The 24607-nt window shown below is 37.9% G+C and overlaps 1 protein-coding gene across 2 annotated transcripts in view; it reads right to left on the bottom strand.

The window, feature by feature from the left end:
* The window catches only part of PLCB1 (phospholipase C beta 1), an 819608-nt gene that overhangs the window by 548980 nt on the left and 246021 nt on the right, over positions 1-24607 (bottom strand). For both annotated transcript variants that reach the window (XM_004383055.3, XM_004383054.3), the window contains exon 3: positions 1351-1419. In XM_004383055.3, coding sequence (XP_004383112.1) covers positions 1351-1419 — 69 coding nt within the window. The remainder of the gene's footprint in view (positions 1-1350; positions 1420-24607) is intronic.

Here is a 24607-nt window from a genome sequence, read left to right as displayed (position 1 = left end):
AGCAATAAAAGCAGTGCCTGAGGCCCATAAAACAAAATGAGACTAAATGGGCACACCTGCCCAGGAGCAAGGATGAGAAGGCAGGAGGGGACAGGAAAGCTGGCAACGGGGAACCCAAGTTTGCGAAGGGGAGAGGGTGGACATGTCAAGGGGTTGCAACCAATGTCACAAAACAATATGTGTACTAATTGTTTAATGAGAAACTAATTTGCTCTGTAAACCTTCATCTAAAGTACAATTAAAAAAAAAAACTTCAATGAGCTACATACGTTTTTTTACATTTTACTATGTTATAGTTCAATATAAACATTTACCAAAAAAAAAAAAAAAATTAAAAAAACAATAAAAAGCAATGTCTGGGCATTTGCTTTATGGTATAATTTGCCAGAACCTTCGTTACGTACGTATGTAGCTAAAGAAATAATCATTGCAGGTGACTGTTTTTTCCTTGCATCTCCAAAGCAACAAATCATTTCAGATGTCAAAGGAAGTAATTTGACGTTTGAAGAATAAAAGTTGCAAGTAGATGCTCAGTTAGAAAATCCATAGTTTTATATTAATTATCGAAAGAGGCGTAGAGTTCCTAAATGGCCATTTCTTGACTCTGTTAACATTCTTTGTACTAGAAATGAAGTATCGAAAGCACTAAACTTTAAATACAATACAGAACACTTTCCCGACTTGGATGGTGAGTCAACACATCCTTCTACTATTTCTTACCAGATAATCTAAGTTAAAAGAATATATGTTCTTCATCCAACATTTAAGAAAAATCTTCAAGAAATAAAATTTAAACATTGCTTTGAATATTTTCTTAGCAAGTTTTTCAAACCAAAATAAATGACATTCCACACAACTGATCCCGAAGTACGTTGGTATTCACTAGTAACATTTGCAGAAAGAAGGCTTTATACATTTTGACTTCATGGGTTGAAGTATTTCAACTGCAAAGCATTTGAGTTATAAGTTCTCGTTCATCAGGTCTATAAGTTAATTCATGTATGCTTGCAAGGCTCAAGGAATTTTTTCAAATCACTGTAAGCACATTTCAATTATTCAGAAATACCAGGAAACTTTGGTATTACATCTTTTATTTTCAAAGAAAAATAAAATTAGAGGGCACGAAGCAAGCCTTTATGCCCAACTGCCCATATATTTGTTCACTGTTTCTGTCTTTTAATGTAAGTGGAACTGTTTAGTATAAACTGGCTTTTGGAAGGACTGGTTGTTTTATTGTGTTTTACAACATCTACAACAAAGAAACTTTTAATCAGGGCAATTAATTTATACCGTGACACAGCTAAATAATCAAGGCAACATCTGGTGCCTGCGCAAAGCTCTGCTTCCTACCTTGGGAGCTTTGGCGTGTTTCCCACATCTGGCATCTTTGACAAGGCTGAGGTCTAACAGCTCCGTCTCCTGGAAGACACAAATATGAAACCATTAAGAACCCATACCATCTTTTTCTTTGTTTTATGTCATGATAACACTTTTAAAAACATAATATTATCTTGCGACCTGCCTAAAGATTTTTCTGTGGTTGGGATATTCTCTCATCTTCTATTACTTATCCATCAAGTTGGGAAGGAAATAAAAAGACAGCTAACTTCTCAGTTCACTATATATTCCAACATGTTTTAGAAGGAAAATGTCCATGATTTGGGTGCCAGGTCTATCCTACAAACCATTCCTGAGGCCTTCCTATTCCACTGTTGAAAAATAATCCCGGGAATCACTCCACGTGTATGCAAATGTACAGGAGAGACAGAAGGAGATATTTCTATCAGTTTATACACATATCCAGCTTACCTGGCCAAAGCAAAGAGATGGATCTGCCTCCCTCATCCACCTATCCTTTTGCACTCATATCTCACACATTGATCATTTAGTTATTCATTATACATTATTGAACCCCTACAAAATGTATGTTATTCTAGGGCACATGTTATTCTCTCCTCTGGATGGACCTGTCATCAAGTATGAAAGTAAAGAAATGTATATGTGTTAAGACAAAGGACAGCGTACTAATGCCACATTTAGGGTTAGCTGCATGGGGGATCAGCAGATAAAAGATAGTTTTCCCCCAGGGGCTCAGAGAAAAGCTCATGGAGGAGTCATTGAGCAGGAAGAAGAGGGTGTCAGTGGGAAAGGAGGGAGCTTATCTCGGTCAGAAGGGACAACACAAACAAATAATCAGACAAGAAAGCACCAGAGGTTTGGGTAGAACCTTGAAACACTAGACACTGAGGGCTTTTAAAAAAAAAAAAAAAATCAAATCATTGCCCTTGAATTGATCCGGCTCATAGCAAGCAGCCCTATAGGACAGAGTAGAATTGCCCTATAGGGTTTCCAAGGAGCAGCTGGTGGATTTGAAATGTCAACCTTTTGGTTAGCAGCCAAACTCTTAACCACTGCGTCACCAGGGCTCCATTACACACCTATAGATGGAGAAAACTTCAGGAAAAAGGGGCAGCAGGGAGGAACTGGATAGCTATATATAGGGAGTGAGGAACAGCACAAGCAAAGGCATAGTGGCAGCAGGAAGACATCCTCGTGGAGACATCAAGTATTCCATTTGGCTGGAGTAGAGAACATATGAAAAGAAGTCATGGGAAATGAGACCAGAAAGGGATATTTAGCTGAAGGATGGAAACCCTGCAAGCCCAGCTAAGAACATTGAGCCATGAAATTTGGGAAACATAAGTTACCAAGAGCCAGATATAACCATATTGGGTGAGCACAGTTGTCCAAAAATGACTCCTGATGTTCACCCTATGTTTCCTGGACAGCAAGCTAGTCAAGATGGAGGAATCTAATCCCCTTTTCCCAGCAGGAGGCATTGTGCCATAACTGAGCCTTCCCTAGACCTTCCGGACAGGAGTGGCTGTAACTTCTCATAGTTCCCAAGGTCCCCACGTACGAACAGCTGGTGTTCCCAGACAACGCCTCCAAACAGCCGCCAATAGATCAAATATCTGCTGCAAAATGATCTTGATTATTCTCCTGCACCTAAGGTTGATCTCATGTTTGCAGCATAATATGGGTCAAATAGGAGGCTAGGTCCCTCCACCAGAATGCAAACCCACACAGCAAGCCCAACAGAACATCCTAGCCCCAGCACACCTCTCTAGGATGAATGCAGGACACGAAACAATGGAAAATCAGATATGAGGAGGCTGAACAACTCCACATCAGCAACTACCAAAACTTTGTTGGAAAAAGAGAAACATGAATGGATATAAAGGTATAATTGACTGAAGGAAAGAGGGGAGTCATATACAGCCCTGAGGTTTCCATCTTCCTCACTGTGACTTGGAAGTTTGGGCAAAATGATTGTTCATTTTGGAGATGTGGGTTTGAGGGATTTATCCAAGTGGAAATGCCGGTCATGATTTCACGAAACCATTAGTTATCGAATGTCTACAACAGGTCAAGTATAGGCTAGGTATTGAGGATTAAGCAAAACAAAACAAAAATAGAGAAGTCCTTGTTTTGAGGAGTTCACTAATAAAAATAATGATTATACTCTTAAACAAGACATTTAAAACTGCACTGCAGACACGGAACCACAGAAGACTAGTTAGTATCTTTTCAGCCAGCACATGAGAATAAAAAGGAGTCTGGCAGCCTTAGAAATTGGGGGGGGGGGTGTTTCAGGGAGAGGCAAGAGCAGGTAACCAGAGGCCAGAGTCATGTGCAGGACACCATAAGACACTCCTGGATACAGCACTTGTGTATAGCCACAATATCCTTCTGATTTACTGGTTATTACACGGGAATTCTCTTTGTAATTATTCGCAAAACTGCTAACGTTTCTATTTAATGCACTTTTCCCTATATGTTGCACAAAGTTTAACATATATGTACGATAAAAATCTCACCCCCCCCAAACACACACAATCCGTTTACCTAATTGATTGCAACATTTTCTATTCAAGGAAATTCCTCTCAGTTGAACACACAATAGACTTAAATTTTACTCGCTTATTTATACACACAAAGCCCCAAATTGAGTTCACAAAGAACTAGATCTTACCAGGCGGCATTGTACAGACTTTACGTTACAGATAATGAACACCATTTTCACTTTCAGCTCTAGAGGAAACGTTCATTCCCCAAGCCACACAGGGGTAGTTAATGCCAGCTGCCCGAGGGAGCCATTCTGATACCAACCGACTAAGACACTTCTCTCGCTCGCGTGTAAAATTGTGTGTGTAGGAAGCCTGCCGCAGGGTACTATCAGCGTGGGTAATGTGGCGTGGGAAATACCCAGGTGGAAAAGCTGTCCAAAGACTCATTCTGCTAGAAAGTGATGATTAAAATAGTGTCTTCCAATTCTATTACTATGCAGCAGCCACCCCTCTGGGGTTTAACTACATCCCTTTCTCCTCCGCCAAAATGAAAACGAGGATCTCAAAGCACAGGACCACGAAAATGTTACTTGTGTCATTAAAACTTTTTCTAGGTTAATTTTCTTGCTGTAATAGTCTTAACAACCCGCTCTCATTATTAGAAAGCAGTGAAATGGTCTCTTTCTCAATTTGCTTAAGAGTTAGTGTTTTCCAACTTTATAAATTCTCTGTTCCTTTATACCTTTCTTTAAAGGAGGGGGAGGTCACATGAGTTATAAGCAGAAAACTTGCATTTCAGTAAGCCTCAAAAATTAACTAGCTATGTAATTCAGCCAATCATTTTACCACTCTGAACATCAATTTTACCATCTATGAAGTGAATATGATAACACCTTTTGTACCAAACTTAACTTTCATCAGATTCACCTGCAGGCTTGTTAAAACACAAATTGGCTGGGCTCCACCTATCAGAGTCTTTGGTTCAGTAGGTCTAGATGAGGCCCAAGAATCTGCATCTCTAAAAAGCTCCCAGGTGATACCAATGCTGCTGGTCTATATGCTGAGAATCACTGATCTATACTCATCTCATTGAGTGGCCATCATAAGGCTTTTTGTGTAAATATAATTGATAAAGCTACAAATTACCATTATGTTATATTATATATCTAAATCTGTCATTTCTTTATATAAAGAACTGTCCAATAAAAAATATTTTACTTACTATGTATATGTCATTTACAACAATGACCAAAAAAAAAAAATTTATCTACAACAAAAAACCTCACGAGATTTGGTTTCTTGGTTTGGAGGTTAAAGGTCATCGTTTCATGCGACATCCCAGTTAATTGGTCTAATAATGTGTTAAGTGCTTCTGTTCTACCTACTAATTCATTGAATAGTGCCTTGGCTCTTAAAAACTTGCAAGCAGCCATCCAAGGCGCAACAATTGGTCTCTGTTCACCTGGAACAACAGAGGAAGAAGGAGAGTCAGGAATAGAAGGAGAAAATGGAATGTGTGGCTAACTGCCTCCATGAAAAATTGCCTGCTTTGCCATGAGATCAGAAAAACAGGATGGTACCCAACTACCATTACTGAACATTTTGATCAAAGATTCTATAGAAGAATCCTGATCAAAAGGGAGAAAATGCAGAACAGAATTTCAAATTCTCATGGACTCCAGACTTCCTGGTGCCTAGAAGGTTGGAAGAATCTCTGAAACTATTGCCCTGAGGTAATCTTTAAACCTTAAACCAAAAATATCCCCTGAAGTCTTATTAAAACTAAACAACAGTTTAGCTTAACTGGTAGAAAATGTCTGCCTTGAGCATTATACTCTTTTTAAGAACTATCTGTATGGGATCAAACTGATAACAGCAACTTGAAAGATTAGATAGGAACCTTAGGGGGTAGTGAATTTACGTTAATGGGAGAACAACTCAGAAAAAGAGAGTTAGAAGGGTTGTACAACTCGAAGAATATAATCAATGCCAATAAATGGTACATGTAAAAACTGTTGAATTAGTGTATGTTTTGCTGTGTATATTCTTAAAAACAACAAAATAAATAAAATAAATATATATATATACCTACTAAATGAAAAAATGTGCCTAATGGAGAATAATCTATGCTTAAATTTGGTTTGAGGAAAAACTATTAAATGACAAATGTCATCAGCTCCTATAGTAATAATAAGTGCCCTTAGTATTAAATTTTACCCTATATAAGCAAACATCTCTAAGTATTCAGAATTGCAAGCAATCATTATAATCATTTTATGTTTACTGAAAATGCTATATTATATAATTTTAGTATTTTACTTCATAACCTTAGAGACCCCTCACTTGTCAGATCTTTAGAAAACTGGAAGAAAGAAATCTGTTCTCTCTTTTCTTTAAGCTGAACCAACAATGGAAATGTGATTGGGATCCAAAGGCCTGCGGACTACTTGGATAAGCAAAGAAAGAAAAGCTAAATAGTTGACTCTGACTCATGGTGACCCCAAGTGTGTCAGAGTAAAACTGTGCTCCATAGAGTTTTTAATGGCCGATTTTTTAGCAGTTGATCCCCAAGCCTTTTTCCAAGGTGCCTCTGGGTGGACTTGCATTTACAACCCTTCAGTTAGCAGCCAAGTCTGTTAACTGTTTGTACCACCCTGGGACTCCAAATAAGCTGGCAAACTCCCTTAATTTCCAAAGCCGACAATGGCTCCCTCCAAAGCTTGAAGATCACACTCCTCAGATTCCCAACACACCCACTGAAGTCCTCATGGATGTGCCTTTCCCCCTGCTTAAGTTGGATAAAAGTGAATTAACAGTAATCGAGGGAGTTCCTTGATATTGAATGAGTGATGAAAAAACTGAGATTGGCAAGCTTAAGGGAAGCCTAAATTGTCTCTGATGTTTACTATTCAGCAGAAAGATTTCAATCCATAAGCTACAAACACACTGTGCGTAGACGAACCATGAAATCCACTGCAAACTCAGGAAAGAATACAATTTAAAACTCAACTCTTTCCAGAATACTAGTTTCTGTGCGTTACCACCAAATTCCATTAGTCACCCAATATAATAACATGCTTTAAGTTCACACAATACATAATCAGAGCCACAATTACAGTCATAAACATTTCACAGAGAAGACATTAATGGCTGGGCATGTGTGGGGTGATTATGTATACCTCCACATGGGGTATATTCATCAAGTTGTTCAACTTTGACTTAGCAAAAGTAGAATACATTAATATATTTTATTGACTTCCAAACATTCCTACACTGCCCATTTTTAAAAATATATATATTTTAGAATCCTTTAATGAAGGGTTTTATTTTAAAGAGAGGCAGATGGAATAGACTCAACTCTTTCTTCCTTAACTTTATTTCACGTGTGAGAGGGTGAAAAATCTATGTAGTGTACCTCTCAAAAAAATCCCTGCACTCTCTCCCACCTGGTCCTCTTGTTTCCTTTGTTTCTCAGTCTTGTTTCCTCAGACTTTGTCTTTTTCTCTCAGTATGCAATGGAGACTTAGTGTAGGAAATGCCAATGGAAATGAGGTACACAGGTTATCAATAACAACCACAGCAGAGAAAATAGAAAGGTAACATACTGGATTTTTTTTTAAGCAAATTCAGGCTTGATATAGTGTTAAAGTTCATAGAACTAGGGAGCAGAAAACTGAAATTCTCTCTTGGAATTATCACTTGTTATCTAGACTATATTAAGCAAGTTCCTACAGATGTCTGTGCCTTGTAGTCTCTTCTGTCAAACAGAGGCATGGATGCCAGCAACACCTTCCTCAGTGGAATGCTGCTACAGCAACTGAGATGCTACATTAAGACCTCCACTTAGTAAGCAGAACGTATTGCATACATACACGTTCTTATGTTTGCAACAATTCCCATTCATAGTGAAAGGGAAAAGGGTTTCCCCACTTGTCTGTGAATCCACTGACAGAAAGACCTTGTGGTTCCATCTCCATTTGTATAGGGCTTACCACAGAGCCCAGCATAGAGGCTGTGCACCATCCTCATTAATTGGATGAATGATGTCTTCCTGAAGACATTAGGTGTTGTCAGACGCTGGTTCTAAGAGGAACATATACGCTATCAACCAGACTCAACTTTACCCAGAAAACCAACCAGGATTTCTAATTGTTACAAGCCACCTAGGGACATAGCAAGTTGCCTGATGTAGTGATGTGAACTGCCTTCCATGCCCTCATGTTCTTTTAAATGTAACAAAGTAAATGCAGAAAAAAGGAGGGAATCCAATGCTGGTTGCTGGTTTCTGCTCTACTTTTGAATTTGAATGTTACCCATGACCCTAATTCTTTGGCAAAGTGTTATTTGAAGATACAATGGGGAACAATGGGAGATATATTGTTATTTTCTTTCCCTTTTTCCTTCATTGTCCCATTGTCTCTCTTAACACATAAGGATTCTACTGAGGTATGGAGCTTAATACACTATCCCAGGAGACAAGGTCAGGCTACAGGACAATACTGAACCAAATAGGCAAGCAACCACTCTTATTGCATTTTTTAATCCACATGTGATGCTCAGAGAGGTAGAAACTTTGTATGAGTCAAATGAATGAGAAGCAGGAAGATCAGAAAAGAGGGTGAAGTCTGGAGAAGTTTAAAGACCTGAAATTAGAGGCCATCTCAAGAACAGATTTAAACACTAATGAACGAAGACCAGACAAGCCATGGAATGACATCAAGGACTTTATACGTGAAGAAGGCAAGAGGTCATTAAAAAGACAGGAAAGAAAGAAAAGATCAAAATGGACGTCAGAAGAGATTCTGAAAGTTGCTCTTGAACATAGAGTAGCTAAAGCCAAAAGAAGAAATGATGAAGTAAAAGAGCTGAACAGAAGATTTTAAAGGGTGGCTCAAGAAGACAAAGTAAAGTATTATAATGAAATGTGCAAAGACCTGGAGAGAGAAAACCAAAAGGAAAGAACACCGTTGGCATTTCTCTAGCTGAGAGAACTGAAGAAAAAATTCAAGCCTCGAGTTGCAATACTGAATGATTCTACTGCGAAAATACTAAATGCCACAGGAAGCATCAAAAGAAGATGGAAGGAATACAATGAGTCACTGTACCAGAAAAGAATTGGTTGACATTCAACCATTTCAGGAGGTAGCATATGATCAAAAACTGATGGTCCTTAAGGAAGAAGTCCAGGCTACACTGAAGGCATTGACAAAAAACGAGGCTCCAGGAACTGACGAAATACCAATGGAGATGTTTCGACAAACGGATGCAGCACCGGAAGTGCTCACTCGTCTACCCCAAGAAATTTGGAAGACAAGTACATGGCCAACTGACTGGAAGAGACCCATATTTGTACCCATTCTAAAGAAAAGTGATCCAATAGAATGTGGAAACTATCGAACACTATTATAAATATCACACACAAGTAAAATTTTACTGAAGATCATTCAAAGGCGGTTGTATATTGACAGAGAAGTGCCAGAAATTCAAGCCGGATTCAGAGGAGGGTGTGCAACAAGGGATATCATTGCTAATGTCAGATGGATCTTGGCTGAAAGCAAAGAATATCAGAAAGATGTTTATCTGTGTTTTACTGACTATGCAAAAGCATTCGACTGTGTGGATTATAACAAATTATGGACAACATTGTGAAGAATGGGAATTCCAGAACACTTAACTGTGCTCGTGAGGAACCTGTACATAGACCAAGAGGTAGTCGTTCGAACAGAACGAGGGGATACTGTGTAGTTTAAATTAAGAAGGTGTGTGTCAGGGTTGTATCTTTCACCTTACTTATTCAATCTGTATGCTGAGCAAATATTCTGAGAAGCTGGACTCTATGAAGAAGAATGCACAGCATCAGGATAGGAGGAAGACTCATTAACAACCTGCGTTATGCAGACGTTGCAACCTTCGTTGCTGAAAGCGAAGAGGACTTGAAGCACTTACTGATGAAAATCAAAGGCCACGGCCTTCAGTATGGATTACATTTCAACAGAAAATAAAAACCCTCACAACCGGACCAATAAGCATGATAAACGGAGAAAAGACTGAAGTTTTCAAAGATTTCATTTTACTTGGGTAAAAGCAGCAATCAAGAAATCAAAAGACGGATTGTATTGGGCAAATCTGCTGCAAAAGACCTCTTTAAAGTGTGGAAAAACAAAGATATCACTTTGATGGCTAAGGTGCGCCTGACCCAAGCCAGGTGTTTTCAATCACCTCATATGCATGTGAAAGCTGGACAATGAATAATGAATACTGAAGAAGAATTGATGACTTTGAATTATGGTGTTTGTGAAGAATATTGAATATACCATGGACTGCCAGAAGAATGAACAAATCTGTCTTGGAAGAAGTACAGCCAGAATGCTCCTTAAAAGTAAGAACGTCGAGACTTTGTCTCACATACTTTGGACATATTATCAGAAGGGACCAGTCTCTGGAGAAGGACAGCATGCTTGGTAAAGCAGAGGGTCAGCAAAAAAGAGGAAGACCTTCCACAAGATGGATTGAAACAGTGGCTGCAACAATGGGCTTAAGCATAACAATGATTGTGAGGATGGCACAAGATTGGGCAGCGTTTGTTGTACGTAGGGTCGCTGTGAGTCAGAACCAACTCAACGGCACCTAACAACAACAACAACTGCTAAGGCGTGGTGTACAAGAAACTTGCTAAGGGCTTAAGGGTCTTCTGGAACATTCGCTGTCTCTCATTCTTTTATTTAACAAATACTTACTGAGCACCTGCTCTGTGCCAGGCACTCAGCTTGGTACTGGGGCTATAATGGTGACAAAAACAAACATAATTCCTGCACTGATGGGGTAGGCAGGCTTCAATCTAGGCATGGCTCCAGTTTGTATAAAATTAAAACTGACAATAAAAAGACTAAAACCAAACCCATTGCTGTACAGTCAATTCCAACTCCTAGCAACCCTACAGGACAGAGTAGAACTGTCCCACAGGGTTTCCAAGGAGTAGTTGGTGGATTCCAACTTCTGACCTTTAGATTAGCAGTCGAGCTCTTAACCACTGCACCACGTGGGCTCCCAACTGACAACAGAATATGGCAAAGGTGATGTGCTATCATTTCCATGATTATGCTAGGTTAAATGGCAAAGATAAAGGGATTTTGCAGATGTAATTAAGGTCCCTGATCAGTTGACTTAAAGTTAATCAAAGGGGAGGTATCTTGGGTGAGCCTTTTAAAAGAGGTTCTTAAGACTTGATGTAGGAGAGATGCTAAGATACTGGCTTTGAAGAAGCAAACAGCTGTGTTATGTACAGCCTATGAAAAGGGGAGGCCTCTAGTGGTGGAGGACTTCAGTAACTGCAAGGAACTAAATCCTGCCAATAACATAAATGAGCTGGGTAAGGGACCTGAAGCTCCAGATGAGAACACAGCCCAGCAGACACCTTGACTGCAGGCTTGTGAGACCCTGAGCAGAAGACGCTGCCACATGAAACCTGGGAGATAATAAAAGTGTGTTGTTTTAAGCCACTAAGTGTGTTGTAATTTGTTGTGCAGCAATAGATCGCTAATACACTACCCCATTAATTCCAACTTTTAATGCATTTAATTAAAAAGGAATATAAATGTATTTACATATCTTGGCACCCTACCTGGCATAAAAATGACTGCAATGCCGTCATCTTTATTAAGTATGTCCAACGGGCAGTAATTAGTATAATATAATTGTAGACTTTTGAAACTGGAAGAGATCACAGATCAGGAAACTGAATCCTAGAGAAAATATATTTATTTCCCAAAACCACTGAGACTCGTAGAGGGAAGAATCTATATACCCTCATGTCTTTTTTTTTTTTTTTTTTTGCCCTAAAGGATATTTCTTTTTTTTTAGCATTGACAAAGTAGCAGGGGTTAATACAAATGGGGGAAAAAAAAAAAGACCCCACTTGCATCTGTTTGTGTATAAGAAAAAAAATCACAATACATAGACAAATGTAATTTAAGTTGTAAGAGGCTATGTCCACAGAATGCAATGGGAAATCTAGTGAAACATATCAGCAAACATCTAGTTAATTTGTTCTTTGTAGATTACTAGGTGAAATGGCTCAGTCCCTAGCTGTGCAGCCAAATTTTCTCCTTCTTATTCCTTCTTCAGCTCCCTGAGAAACTTTTACATCCCCATCTAAGAATAAGACGTGCTTAAGCTGAAAGCTAATGCAGCAACACATAAAATTTTATCTAGAGTACCAAAGCTTTTTTAAGACACAAAATTAATAAAACTTAATTGTACAGCATTGATGGTATAGCCTGCAGCATCTGTGATCATGGAGAAACACTGACACACATCCTTCCAAGGTTCTAGGGCCCGTAACATTAGGGAATATCCTCTAGCAATATTTTAAATGACTAATGAAAAATAGGTGAAAATTTAAAACGATAGTACCAGGCTTTATTTTATACTTAATTGGTGGACATTGCAAAAAACTGAGGAAAAACGTTTCATAAACCAGGGATTTTCCACATATATTCTAAACATGAATCATATCAGAAATATATTAGATCTTTATGAGCAATATACTTTATTTTTCTAGTTCTTATTTATTGCCAGACGTTTCAATAAGGCATTCACCACATTTTTTGTGGACAAATAATTATACGGCATTTGTTAAGTACTCAGAGTTTAAAAAAAAAAAAAAAAAACTATGAAGATAAAGATTACATCAGGAAGGGATAAGAAAATTGGGGTCTGCTAGAGTTGAGTGGTGACTACATAAATGCATATATATGTAAAAAATAAATAAATGGAGCTATCCATTAAAGATTAGTGAATTTTACTGTATGGAGTCCCTGGGTGGTATAAATGGTTAACACCCTCACCTGCTAACTGAAAGGTTAGAGGTTCACATCCACCCAGAGGTGCCTCAGAAAAGGGTCCTCGTGATTTACTTTTGAAAAGTCATCTCTTGAAAACCCGATGAAGCACAGTACTATACTGACGCACTTGGGGTCACCATGAGTCGGAATGAGCTCAACGACGACTGGTTTTTCCTTATGCTACACTTCAATTAAAAAAAAAAATTAAAAAAAAAAAAAAGTTGGCACTGGCACAGTATTCTATTACAGGCCATGTTACAAAAAGGTTTTCATTTCAGGCTAATCAGAGTAACTAGAAACAGCATTCAACATTTTGCAAATAGTTTCATAAATGCTGAAAACTATCTTCATGGATATTTTAGGTAAAGACAGAATCCAATCTCCAAAAAAGGTCTCTTGAAAAGAAATATGGAAATGATATAGATTAATTAAGCAAACAAGCTGTTTCCACTTGAAAAATCCAGATGATTTAAAGGTAGCCAGATTTTCCCTTTGAATTATCTAAAATATTACTCTAGTCTACACCTATTTCACTACAGCGGAACAGCCAACTGAGCTGTTTGATCTGGCAGTGAGAGGTGCTTCTATTCCCTTAATCTTACCTTAATATAATATTTGAGCATAGCACTTATCTGCCAATGACTTAAATTCCTCATTTCCCCAGATCAATGATTCTCAAAGTGTAGTCCCTGGACCAACAGCATCAACATCACCTGGGAATGTATGAAAAAAGCAAATTCTCTAGTCTAACCCCAAACCAATGAATTAGAATCTCTGGTGATGTGGCCCAGAAATCTGTGTTTTCACAAGCCTTGGGGTGATTAGTACACCATCTAATCTAATTTTGAGAAGCTCTGTCTTCAGTGTTAAATGGAGACAAATGCCTGTCCACAGAGAAGACTAGTTAAAGGGGGGGACTTGTAGGACATTCTGAGACTTGTATAGGTTGCCTAGATCCATTTAATAAATAACTGCATTGGAGTCCTAATAGCAGTGAGGGAACTGCTAATATAACTGTTTGGGAAAAGTCTACTTCAGTCTATTGTATTCATCAACAGCACTGATATCATATTATATTGAAACAGCTATTTCTACATTGGGACCTAGAGGCCAGACAAAGTCAAGGAGAAGTTCTAAAACTCCTGGTCAGTTTCCAGATATTCTGATTTTAGCCTGTGCATGAGATATCTGGGTTGGCAACAATATACTTCCTTTTCTCTTTAATGACACTACCATAGCATCTCTAGAGAATGGTGTCTGTGTTTTCTGAAGAATATACAAAATGGTATTTACCTTGCCATATTTAGTAGCCACTCTGTAGTAACCACCTGGGTAGTCATCACATCTTTCTCCTTGTGCTATTTATTCCAAAATACATCACAGATTGTTCTGCCCAAAAGTTTGCATCTCATCCCATCCAGCCTCTCCTTGAGTTTCGGTGACTACAAGATTTTGAAGACTTTTTAATCTCCTACGACATACTGAATATGCCACAAGCTAATCACTTCCAAAATGAGATTTTGTAAACTGACAAGCATGTAAAACATGCCTTTCTTTTTTTCTTTTCAAAGAATTGCTTCTTAAGACCATGTGTGGTTTTCTGGCAAGGCAGAAGGGAATCCAGTAGTCTTTTCCAATGCTACTCCATGGTGGTAAGGACTAGATATGTCTAAAAAGGAGCAGCATGCTTAAAGAGTTTTCCTGAGAAGAACGATCACTGAGTCAATCAACAAATCAGCACCAAGGTCCTGGCTATATGCTGTAAATTCACCAGAAAGAAACTCTCTCTTTAATTCAACTGATGATCAACCACAGTACTAACACAGGTACACAAAATGAGACCTCTTGTTCACATCAAAAACTACAAATGATTGAAAAAGTCAACTAAATCCAGGGCCATATTCCAAACAGTTATTCAGAACATTTGCATAAAGCTACTGTAGGAAACTCTATTGATGCCCCAGCTGGATCCCTGCTGGTCCCCTTTCCTGGCTAGAGACCTACCCTCCCAGTGAATGCTTCACTCTTAACAACTGATGCTTCCACTACCTTTGGCCTACAGGAGCCACCTCACCCAGAGGCAAAGAACAAGAAGGGCCTGGGAGGCTAAGTCCCAGGGAAGAGCGCAGAGCTCGTGATTGATAGGTACAGAAGCTTGAAACCCATCTCCCTTGCCTTGAGGCAGAACAAATTCCAACATGTAATTTATACCCTAGAGCTCTCCCTAGGGTTGGTTGAGGCTGGGACTTCACCAGCAAGCTCACCTTTGTTAGGCTCCTTCCCTTCCCTGTCCTGCTTCCCCTACTCTCTTATCCCTGTCTCCTGGGAGACCTTCCTTCATCAATCACTTGCACACATACCCTTACATCCGTATCTGTTTTGAAAACAAAATCTTAGACAGACACCATTTGTAAATAATCAACTTCGAAAATAATGTAAAAATAGAAGTTATTCTGAATCCCATACATACTATTTTTACAAATCACATTCATTTTTAATATTAATGATTTTTCTTTAGCTTTTGATACATTCTGCATGTTTTAGAATTCCTTTTAAATTTTCTTTGAAAATAGTCTTAATCACTATGATACACCCACTATCTTAGTTACCTAGTGCTGCCATAACAAAATACCACGGAGTATGTGACTTTAAAGACCAGCTATTTATTTTCTCACTGTTCTGGAGGCTAAAAGTCCAAATCAGTGTCTCTGCTGTGTTGATACCTTATGTGGGCCTCTCTCCTGGTTTCTGGTGACTGCCGGCAATCCCCAGCATTCCTTTGCTGCTCATAGATGCATCTGTGGCATCTTTCCACGTGCGTCTGTATCCTATTCTGCTCTTTTTAAAAGAGACCACTAAGAAGGACTAGTGGTCCTTTAGGACTCACCCTACTCTGGTATGACCTCATTAACATTGCAAAAGAAAACCCCTATTTCCAAACAGGGTCAAATTCACAGGTATGAGGCTTAGGACTTCGACATAACTTTTTCTGGGGGATACAATTCAATCCATGATACCCACTAAATGAACATTCTTTGACACTGTGAGTTCTCAGTCACACTGTATTTTATCTTACATCATCCTTAATCAGATTTTAAAATATTCTGACCATTTCCTGGGAAATAAACACCTAGGTACAAATCATGTAATTTAATGTGTAAATAATTTTCTCAAAAGCTTGTCATATCACAGTCAAAGCTAAGAGGCAGTGCTTGATTATAAAGGAGGAATATTTCTTTCTTGAAAAAAAGCAAAAAAGCGATAAAAAGCATCTGCTGAGCTAATCCCCAAGCCAGTTCACATCCATCCACTACGTTTTGGGGCACTTTCTTTTTGGTAAAGATTTATTCTTTTCTTTCTTTCTTTTTCTCTTTAACCACCTGTTCTGCTTTTCCTTGCCTGTGGCTTAAATTTTTTTTTTTTTACCCGTAAGCAAACATGCAAAACTTTACTCAAAAAAAATGAATATTATTATATTAAAAAAAAACTTTAATATAAATAACATCACTTTTCTAGGCTTTTTTGCAAACACTGGGAATCTGGTATTACCAACTCTCTAGGAATGGAGAGGGAGTAAGAACAATCACAGTCAGACCCAGAGTGGGATGTAGATAGATTTGAAAGGCAATTCATGGAAAGCCTGTGAAATAGAAGAGTTACTGTACTTCAGACAACCATGTAGGAAGAAAGAAAAGAAAAGACCTGATAATTGTGAAGGGAACAAATGAAATACTACACAAGGACAAATTTCAAAAGCAAAGCAAGTGTCCATTTAAAGGGTTTCTACCAGGAAGCTCGGGATAATTCAGGATGGCAGGGATTTAGATAAGAGAGATGAAATCGGGACATGTATTTTTATAGAACTAAGTCGAGTACTTAATGAGGAAAGGGGAAAGTTCTTATGACTTTTAGAAGGTAATTAAAATTGAAATGTTTTTCCATACATCTATTGATGGACATTCAGGTTGTTTCCATCTTTTGATATTGTGAATAGTGCTTAATGAACATATGTGTACAATATGGTGTTAAAAGACAGAAATTGAAGAACAGGAATTGACAGATTCCTCTGAGTGCCTGGGAACATTCACAAAGGTCATTGTTCGAAGTGAAATGCATCCAAGAACCAAAAAAAAAAAAAAAAAAAAACTAATGTGGAGACCCCTAATTATAAAATCGCAAACCCCCTCTGGGATAAGACAACTGTGATACCCATGAAGTGGTTAAAAATGTATCTTAGGCAAAGAATTTACCTTTAGGCAATTCCAAATGAATAGGGGCCACAGAAACCACCTAGTAACCCGATGTCGGCTGATCTCAGAAAGGGGGGCATTTTTCAATCTATCATGTTGAGACTAGGCAATGGTTAATTTTTACTCTGTTTCCTTCTCCTTAAAAGCCTTATTGTAATAAGCCTGCATTGAGCCATTTGCTTTCTTGTTTTTTAGAAACAAACTGGTCTCCCTATAAGCATACAAAATAATAACTCAAATAAACCCTATATACTTTATTTGTGCTTTGATTATTTTTTAACAGTGCCATTATACATACAATAGAATATTACTCTGCCATAAAGAGAAATTTAGTCCTGATACATACTACAACATGGACAAATCTTGAAAACACCACACTGAGTGATATAAGCCAGTCACAAAAGGACAAATATTGCATGGTTCCACTTATATGAAACTTCTAGGACAGGCAAGTGTATACATACCTAAGTTTATAAGTGGTTACCAGGGTGGACAGGAGGAAGGGGGAAAAGGGGACTCATTCCTTAGGGAACACTGAGCTTCTGTTAAGATAAAGGAGAAATTCGGAAATGGACAACGGTGATAGTTACCCAACATGATGAACACCATGTCACTGAATTGTACATATGAAGAAGGCTGAAATGGCAAATGTGTTATTACATTTATATTTACCAAAATTTTAGAAAAATTAAAATGTTTTAAAGAGGGAGTGTAGCATTTTAAGTTACCAGAGGAAAAAGTAGACAGATTTGGGAGATGGGCAGTGTGTTAGTGGTCAAGAGGAAGAGTTAGCAAACGATCTGGTTGAAATTCTTTAGAGTTGAAAAGGGAAGGATGGAGCAATCTGTCTACATGTTTCACATTCCCATGCCAAACAATGAGAAAGGAAATATATCATGTAAAAATTATTTTATCATCTAAGATACGTCAATTGGTCCCATCCCACTTGGAACAAAGGAGAATGAAGAAAACCAAATACACAAGGAAAATATTAGCCCAAAGGACTAAAGGACCACATGAACCAGAGACTCCACCCGCCTAAGACCAGAAAAACTAGACGGTGCCCGGCTATCACCAAGGACCACCCTGACAGGGAACACAACAGAGAGTCCCAGACAGAGCAGGAGAAAAATGTAAAACAGGACTCAAATTCACATAAAAAGACCAGACTTAATGGTCTGACAGAGACTGAAGGAACCCCCAAAACTATGGCCCTGGACGCTCTGTTAACCCAGCACTGAAATCTTTCCCAAAGCCCACTCTTCATACAAAGATTAGACAGGGATACAAAACAAAAAATAATACATGTGAGAAACACACTTCTTAGTTCAAGCAGATATACGAGACCAAATGGGCAGCTCCTGTCCAAAAGCAGGATGAGAAGACAGGAAGTGACAGGAACTGGTTGAACAAACACAGTGAACCCAGGGTGGAAAGGGGGAGTATGCTGTCACATTGTAAGGATTGCAACTAATGTCACAAAACAGTATGTGTATAAATTTTTTATGAGAAATTAACTTGAGCTGTAAACTTTCACCTAAAGTACAAAAAAAATATTTTATAAGGTCTTATATTTATTCTTATAAAATGACTTTTATGTAATATTTATAAGGTCTTATGTTTATTCTGGAGCCCTGGTGGTGCAGTGGTTAAGAGATCGGCTGCTAACCAAAAGGTCGGCAGTTCAAATCCACTAGCTGCTCCTTGGAAACCCTATGAGGACAGTTTTACTCTGTCCTACACAGTTGCTATGAGTCAGAATTGACTTGAAGGCAACAGGTTTTTTTTTTTTTTTTAATGTTTATTCTAAGAAGCCTTGGTTGCTCAAATGGTTAGGTGCTCAGCTGCTAATTAATGAAAGGCTGGTGGTTCAAACCCACCCAGATACTGCACAGGAGAAAGAACTGGTGATCTGCTTCCATAAAGATTACAGCCAAGAAAACCCTTGGGTAGTTCTACTCTTTCACATGGGGGTCACTATGAGTTGAAAATGGCTCTACAGCACCCAACAACAACAACAGTATGTTTATTCCAATTACTGCTTTCAAACATTAGGTAGAAACAAAACAAAGATGGGCAACTAATAGAGGCCATTTGTCTTCTTCCAACACATCCTTGTCTTGATCTTCATGAGAAATTCCCTGAGAAATTCTTACATTTGCTACCTTCATTTAAAAGGTTGAAAAGTGGCAAGACAGTACACAACTTATTTTTGTACGTTGATGGAAAGTATAGAATATTTTGAAATTAAAGACTGAGAAATTGGAAATGAGGATAGTGAGAGGAGACAGCGTTAAGAAGAGAATGTTAGTGCAAGTGACAGAGAAATCAAAGAATAAATTGAATAAAATTGCCCCTCGAAGACAAAGTGCAAGAACAAAGTAGGTTCTTGAAGCAATGAAAAAATTAAAGCAAAAGAAAAATTATTTTTTCTCTTGTGTTCCATACTTTTCTGTTACATATATATATATAAAAAAAAAAACTTCTGAAAAGAAAGATAGAAAGGAAGGAATGAAGGCTGGGAGGGGAGTAGCAAGACGAAGGATGAACCACAGGGTTTACAACCTTTAGTAGCTCTTGGAGATTATGGCACCAGAGTCTAAAAAGCAGATATGCTGGGATCAACCCACAGGCTGGCTATTCCTGGACAGAGTTAGGGAAGGAAGGAGAAAGACAATGTAAGTGGAGAAAGAGGGAAGGAGGCAGCAGGGCCACAGGGCACCTCCCTGCTGTCTCTCTCATAGCAGCTTGCTACTTGGTGATGGTGGCAGCTGGGGCAACACGGTTAGCAGAAAGCTCTCAGGGCACTCAGAGATGGACCTGACCTTTGGGATTCTGCCAATGATTAGGCATGACTTTCACCTTGTCAAGGCAGAAAAGTACTCTGGGAACACAGAGAAGCTATAGACTGGTGCCAGAGAGACAACCACAAAATCCAGTCCTTGGATAACGTGTCTGAAATATTACATTGGGTGATGAAATAAGAAAGAAATGAGGATGGAATTGTTTCCAAAAAAAAATTGCCATTGGCAGAATACAAGTTGGAATTTCTCTGCATCCTCTTTCCCCCTCTAAGTTAAGACATTCTCAATTTTAATGCCTCCTTTGTAAATACAGTTGAGAAAATAATTGCATTAGAATGTTTCACTAAGGGCAAAATAGTCATAAGAAATAGCCATTAGCTTCTTTAACCTCTTGAATATCACCTTCTTGTTTTGTTAGATACCTTCTTGCTCCAGATCATCTCAAAGAATCACATTATTGATCAACATCATTAGCTATCTTTTACAGTGAGTCCTACAACGTTGATTTCTAGCTGGCCCCAGACTTATAAGAAAGGACATACTCTTTTTTTATTTTAATTTTCTTTCATTACACAATTTATAATGTTATGATAAATTACTTTATTTTCCAGAGTCTAGAACAACTGAATTTTATAAACTCTTATGAAGCCTAAATTTTGACCAGGGTCACTCTCCCTGGGTATATAATTTTTCTAAATAAATAACTCCTGAATCCTTAACATAGGCACTGAGCACCCACAAGACAGATCACTTTTTCATTATTGCACAATATATTTCTTCTTGCTCAGATGAAAGTAAACTCTAAAAATAAATCTTCCTCAGAATTGCTCCCCCTGTGTTATTAAGTAAATACACAGAACAAGATTCTTAAATCTGTTTAGCTTAGACCCTGGGCTCTTAGTAAAAATATTCTACCTTGATTTTCTTAAAAATTTCATGATTTTCTATTCTTTAATGCCTAGGCAAGTTATTCCCTGCATAACTTTGGCTTAATCACTCCTATCTTTGTTTCTATTTCGGCCCCAGAGTAAAAATGTATTGTGCTTCACAACCTAGGTTATTTGGGTTTTCAATTTCAAGTCAGATGAATCACATTTGCTCTATGTGGGTCAGTCAAAATTAAGTACAGAAGACTCCACATAACAAATTTGGTACATTTCTGCCTTATGATTATGGAATTAAATTAACTTGAGTCTTAAGCACTGTCTTTGTTTTGGTATTATTTTTTTAGTACAAAAGCTGGGATACACCAAGTAGTCCAAGCTCAAAGAAGCTATGTAGATTTGATATCTTTCTGCTTATCTCCACTGGTATTATTTGATAAAAAGATCCTTGGTTCTAAAGTGTGGTCCCGGGACCAGTGGCATCAGCATTAACAGGGAACTTATTAGAGATGAAGATTCATAGGCCCATTCCAGACCTACTGCGTTGGAAACTCTGGGGGTAGGGGCCAGCAATCTGTACTTTAAAAAAACTCTTCAGATGATTCTGATATACATGCAACTTTGAGAACCACCAGGATGAACACTTACAGACTGGTGAAAAATAACATGTGGACATACCAGGCTTTTTTGTTCTTAATAATTGTCTTTCTTAAAAACATTCATATTCATTTTAAAGTGCTTAGAAAAAGCAGGTTATCCTATTTAAAGATGTTTATGATGATCAGATCCTATATTTAAACAAAATATGTGAGTAACTGGAAATTTAGATGCTGAGGGAAAGAGAGTGAGATTGTGCGAGAGAGAGAGAAAGAGTGAGAACTACACTAACTCCTCACTTATCAACATGCTTAGGTTCCAAGGACCAAGTCATTATGTGAAAATCGGCCTTATATGAAAATGGAGGATGATCACATCAGATCACAAAATGGAGGGTGACTACATCACTACATAACTGCCAGATTACATCATTACATAATTGCTAAATTACATCATTACATAACTGCCAAGTTACATCCTTACATAACTGCCAAATTACATCCTTATATAATTGCCAAATTACATCATTATATAACTGCCAAACCACTGAGAATCATGGACTAGCCAAGCGGACATATAACCTTAACCATCACAGCCACTGTTACTCTTGCCTTGCACTGTTACCGCCAGATGTACGTCGTTAATTTGTAAAATAGTTGAATAGTAGATTTTTTACTATTGTAAATGTGAAAGGTTGGATAACGAGATAGCTGATAAGTGACGAGTAGGGGTAGTACAAACACAAAGAAAAAATTCCAGACATAATGGTGTCTCACTTTACATCACATCCATTCTGCAAGTCTATTTTTAAAGTTAAGAATAAAATTTCACCACGAAGAGCCTCTTTGTTACATAAAAGGTCATTTACTGCTGGGACTGTAACTAGTGATTCCGTTAATATTACTTTAATGATATATAAGCATGCTGAAGTGCTTTACAAAACATTCTCAGATGGAATTATTACTAAGCTGTTTAAACAACATGGAAACCTGAGGGGTTAACTGTCGCCATTACACTCTCTGACCACTGAAGGAGGCCTGGAGAGCAGATTTGAGTAGTTTAGCATTAACTGATCTGTGCAGAGCTTACAGCAGAGGTGGACAACTTTCCATCTAAATACGCACTTTGCTTAAACAGTGTAGAGAGTTGCAGGGAAATTGCTTTCCCTTCATGAACCACATTTCCTGGCACTTCTTGTATATAAGGGGTATCACGTGACTAGTTCTTACAAACGTAATGTGAACGGAAGAGATGAGCGTCATTTCTGAGTCTTTTTCTTGGCTCTTTTTCCTTTACACAGAGGATAAGGAGGCCTCAGAGATGTTGCAACCACTAGATTAGGCATAACCTGGGTCACTGAATCACCAGTAGAAGAAATTCACTTTCAGACCAGAAACACCCACACTAGACTCTTATGTGAATGAGAAATACTTTTCTTGTGTTAAGCCATTGAAATTCTGGAGTTTATCTTTTATAGTAGCTACGATGATACTCCAGTTTTCCAATTATAGTAGCTATGATGATTGTCCAATTACCCAGTATAGAGCTTTTATGGCCTTCTTTTTGTTAAGGACAAATGTCACTATCTCTGATCATAAAAAAGAAAAAAATCACAGGCATATGGTGTGCTTAAAAAAAGAATAAAAACCCTATAAACGAAGAACTAATTTTATCCCCATTTTATAGATGAGGAAACTGAGATCGGAAGATGTTAAGTAACTTTAGTGAGATTACAGAGCTTGTGCGTTGCACAGTTGGGGAGCCATTTCATGACATCAACACACTGGCTTAATCCACTTCTCCAATTTGGCAGAAATAATCTCACTGATGTTATAGCAAATGTTCTCAGCCAAGTTCACTTAAGTTTCACTGTTTTCTTTAAAATCCTGCCATATTTCTATGCACATAGGAATTTTTAATGCTACAAATTAATTCAACCCACTGACAGAAAACTATGATCTCAAATACCAGCTCTGTAGCAGGAAATAATAATAGCATACAATGGTGTCGTGAGAGTTAGCAATAGTGTATAAAATAGACATAGTGCAGTGCCCGGCTCCTAAACGGCATTCCATAAATATAACATCTGGCTACCCTCACTCTCCTCCTTTCAGAGAGACAATGTTGCAGGCCAAAGTATAGCAGGGCCTCCATTTTTTATCCTATCTCTCCACATTCAATACCAAATTTAATTCACTAATAAACAAAAAAGTTGTTTTCTTTCCCTTCAGCCTTAGGATTATTTTTGGAGGGTGGCTATAATGATAAATGAAAAAATTAAAGAAAGTAAAGAAAAGAAAGATAACCCTGAAAATTATTTTAGTCTCTGTGATTTTGAGTAGGTATTTTCTTTCCTAATATTTTAGTGATGGGAGCATTTCCTCTTTGGATCTCATCCATCTCTCTTTCAAGCCTGATGGCTTTTTCTTGTATCTATTTTTTTCTTTCATTTTGTTTCTAGTTCTTCTGATGTTTATCCTCTTTTTTTGTGTTTTTTTTACATTTTTTATTGTGGTGAAAATATAGATCACAAAACATTTGCCAATTCAACAATTTTAAACAGTACAATTCCATTGATGTTATTCATCATGTGGTGCAATTATTACCTCTATCCTTTTCCAAATTATTCCACCACCGTTAACAGAAACTCAGTGCCCCCTAAGCAATGACAGCCCCCTTTCCTCTTCCCTTTCACCCCTGGTAACCACCAATAAGCTTTGATCTCTATACATTTGTCTATTTAAGTGAGATTATAAAATTTGTCCTTTTGTGACTGATTTATTTCACTAAGCGTAATGTTTTCAAGGTTCATCCACGTCGTAGCAAGTACCAGGACTTCATTTGTTTTTATGGCTGAGTAATATTCCATTGTATGGATAGATCACATTTTGTTTATCCATTCATCTGCTGATGGACATTTCGGTTGTTTCCCCCTTTTGGCTATTGTGAATAGGGTTGCAATGAACATTGATGTACAGGTATCTGTTTGCATTCCTGCTTTCAGTTCTTTTGGGTATATACCTAGGATTGCAACAGCTGGGTCATATTGCAGTTCTATGTTTAACTTTTTGAGAAGATGCTGAACTGTTTTCCATAGCGGCTGTACTATTTTGCATTCCCACCAGCAATGAACGAAGATTCCAATTTCTCCACATCCTCACCAGTACTTGCTATTTTCTGTTTTGTTTTTGTTTGGTTGGTTGGTTTTGTTTTTTATCACAGACATTCTAGCGGGGGTGAGGTAGTATCTCATTGTAGTTTTGATTTGCATCACACTAATGACTAACGACATTGAGCATCCTTTTATGTCCTACTTGGTGATTCATATAGCCTCTTTGGTGAAATATCTATTCAAGTCCTTTGTTCATTTTTCAGTTA

The sequence above is a fragment of the Trichechus manatus genome, unplaced genomic scaffold (genome assembly GCF_000243295.1).
Source record: "Trichechus manatus latirostris isolate Lorelei unplaced genomic scaffold, TriManLat1.0 scaffold00104, whole genome shotgun sequence".
Lineage (NCBI taxonomy): Eukaryota > Metazoa > Chordata > Mammalia > Sirenia > Trichechidae > Trichechus > Trichechus manatus.
Note: the sequence above shows the minus strand (reverse complement) of the source record. Positions and strands in the feature narration are given on the sequence as shown.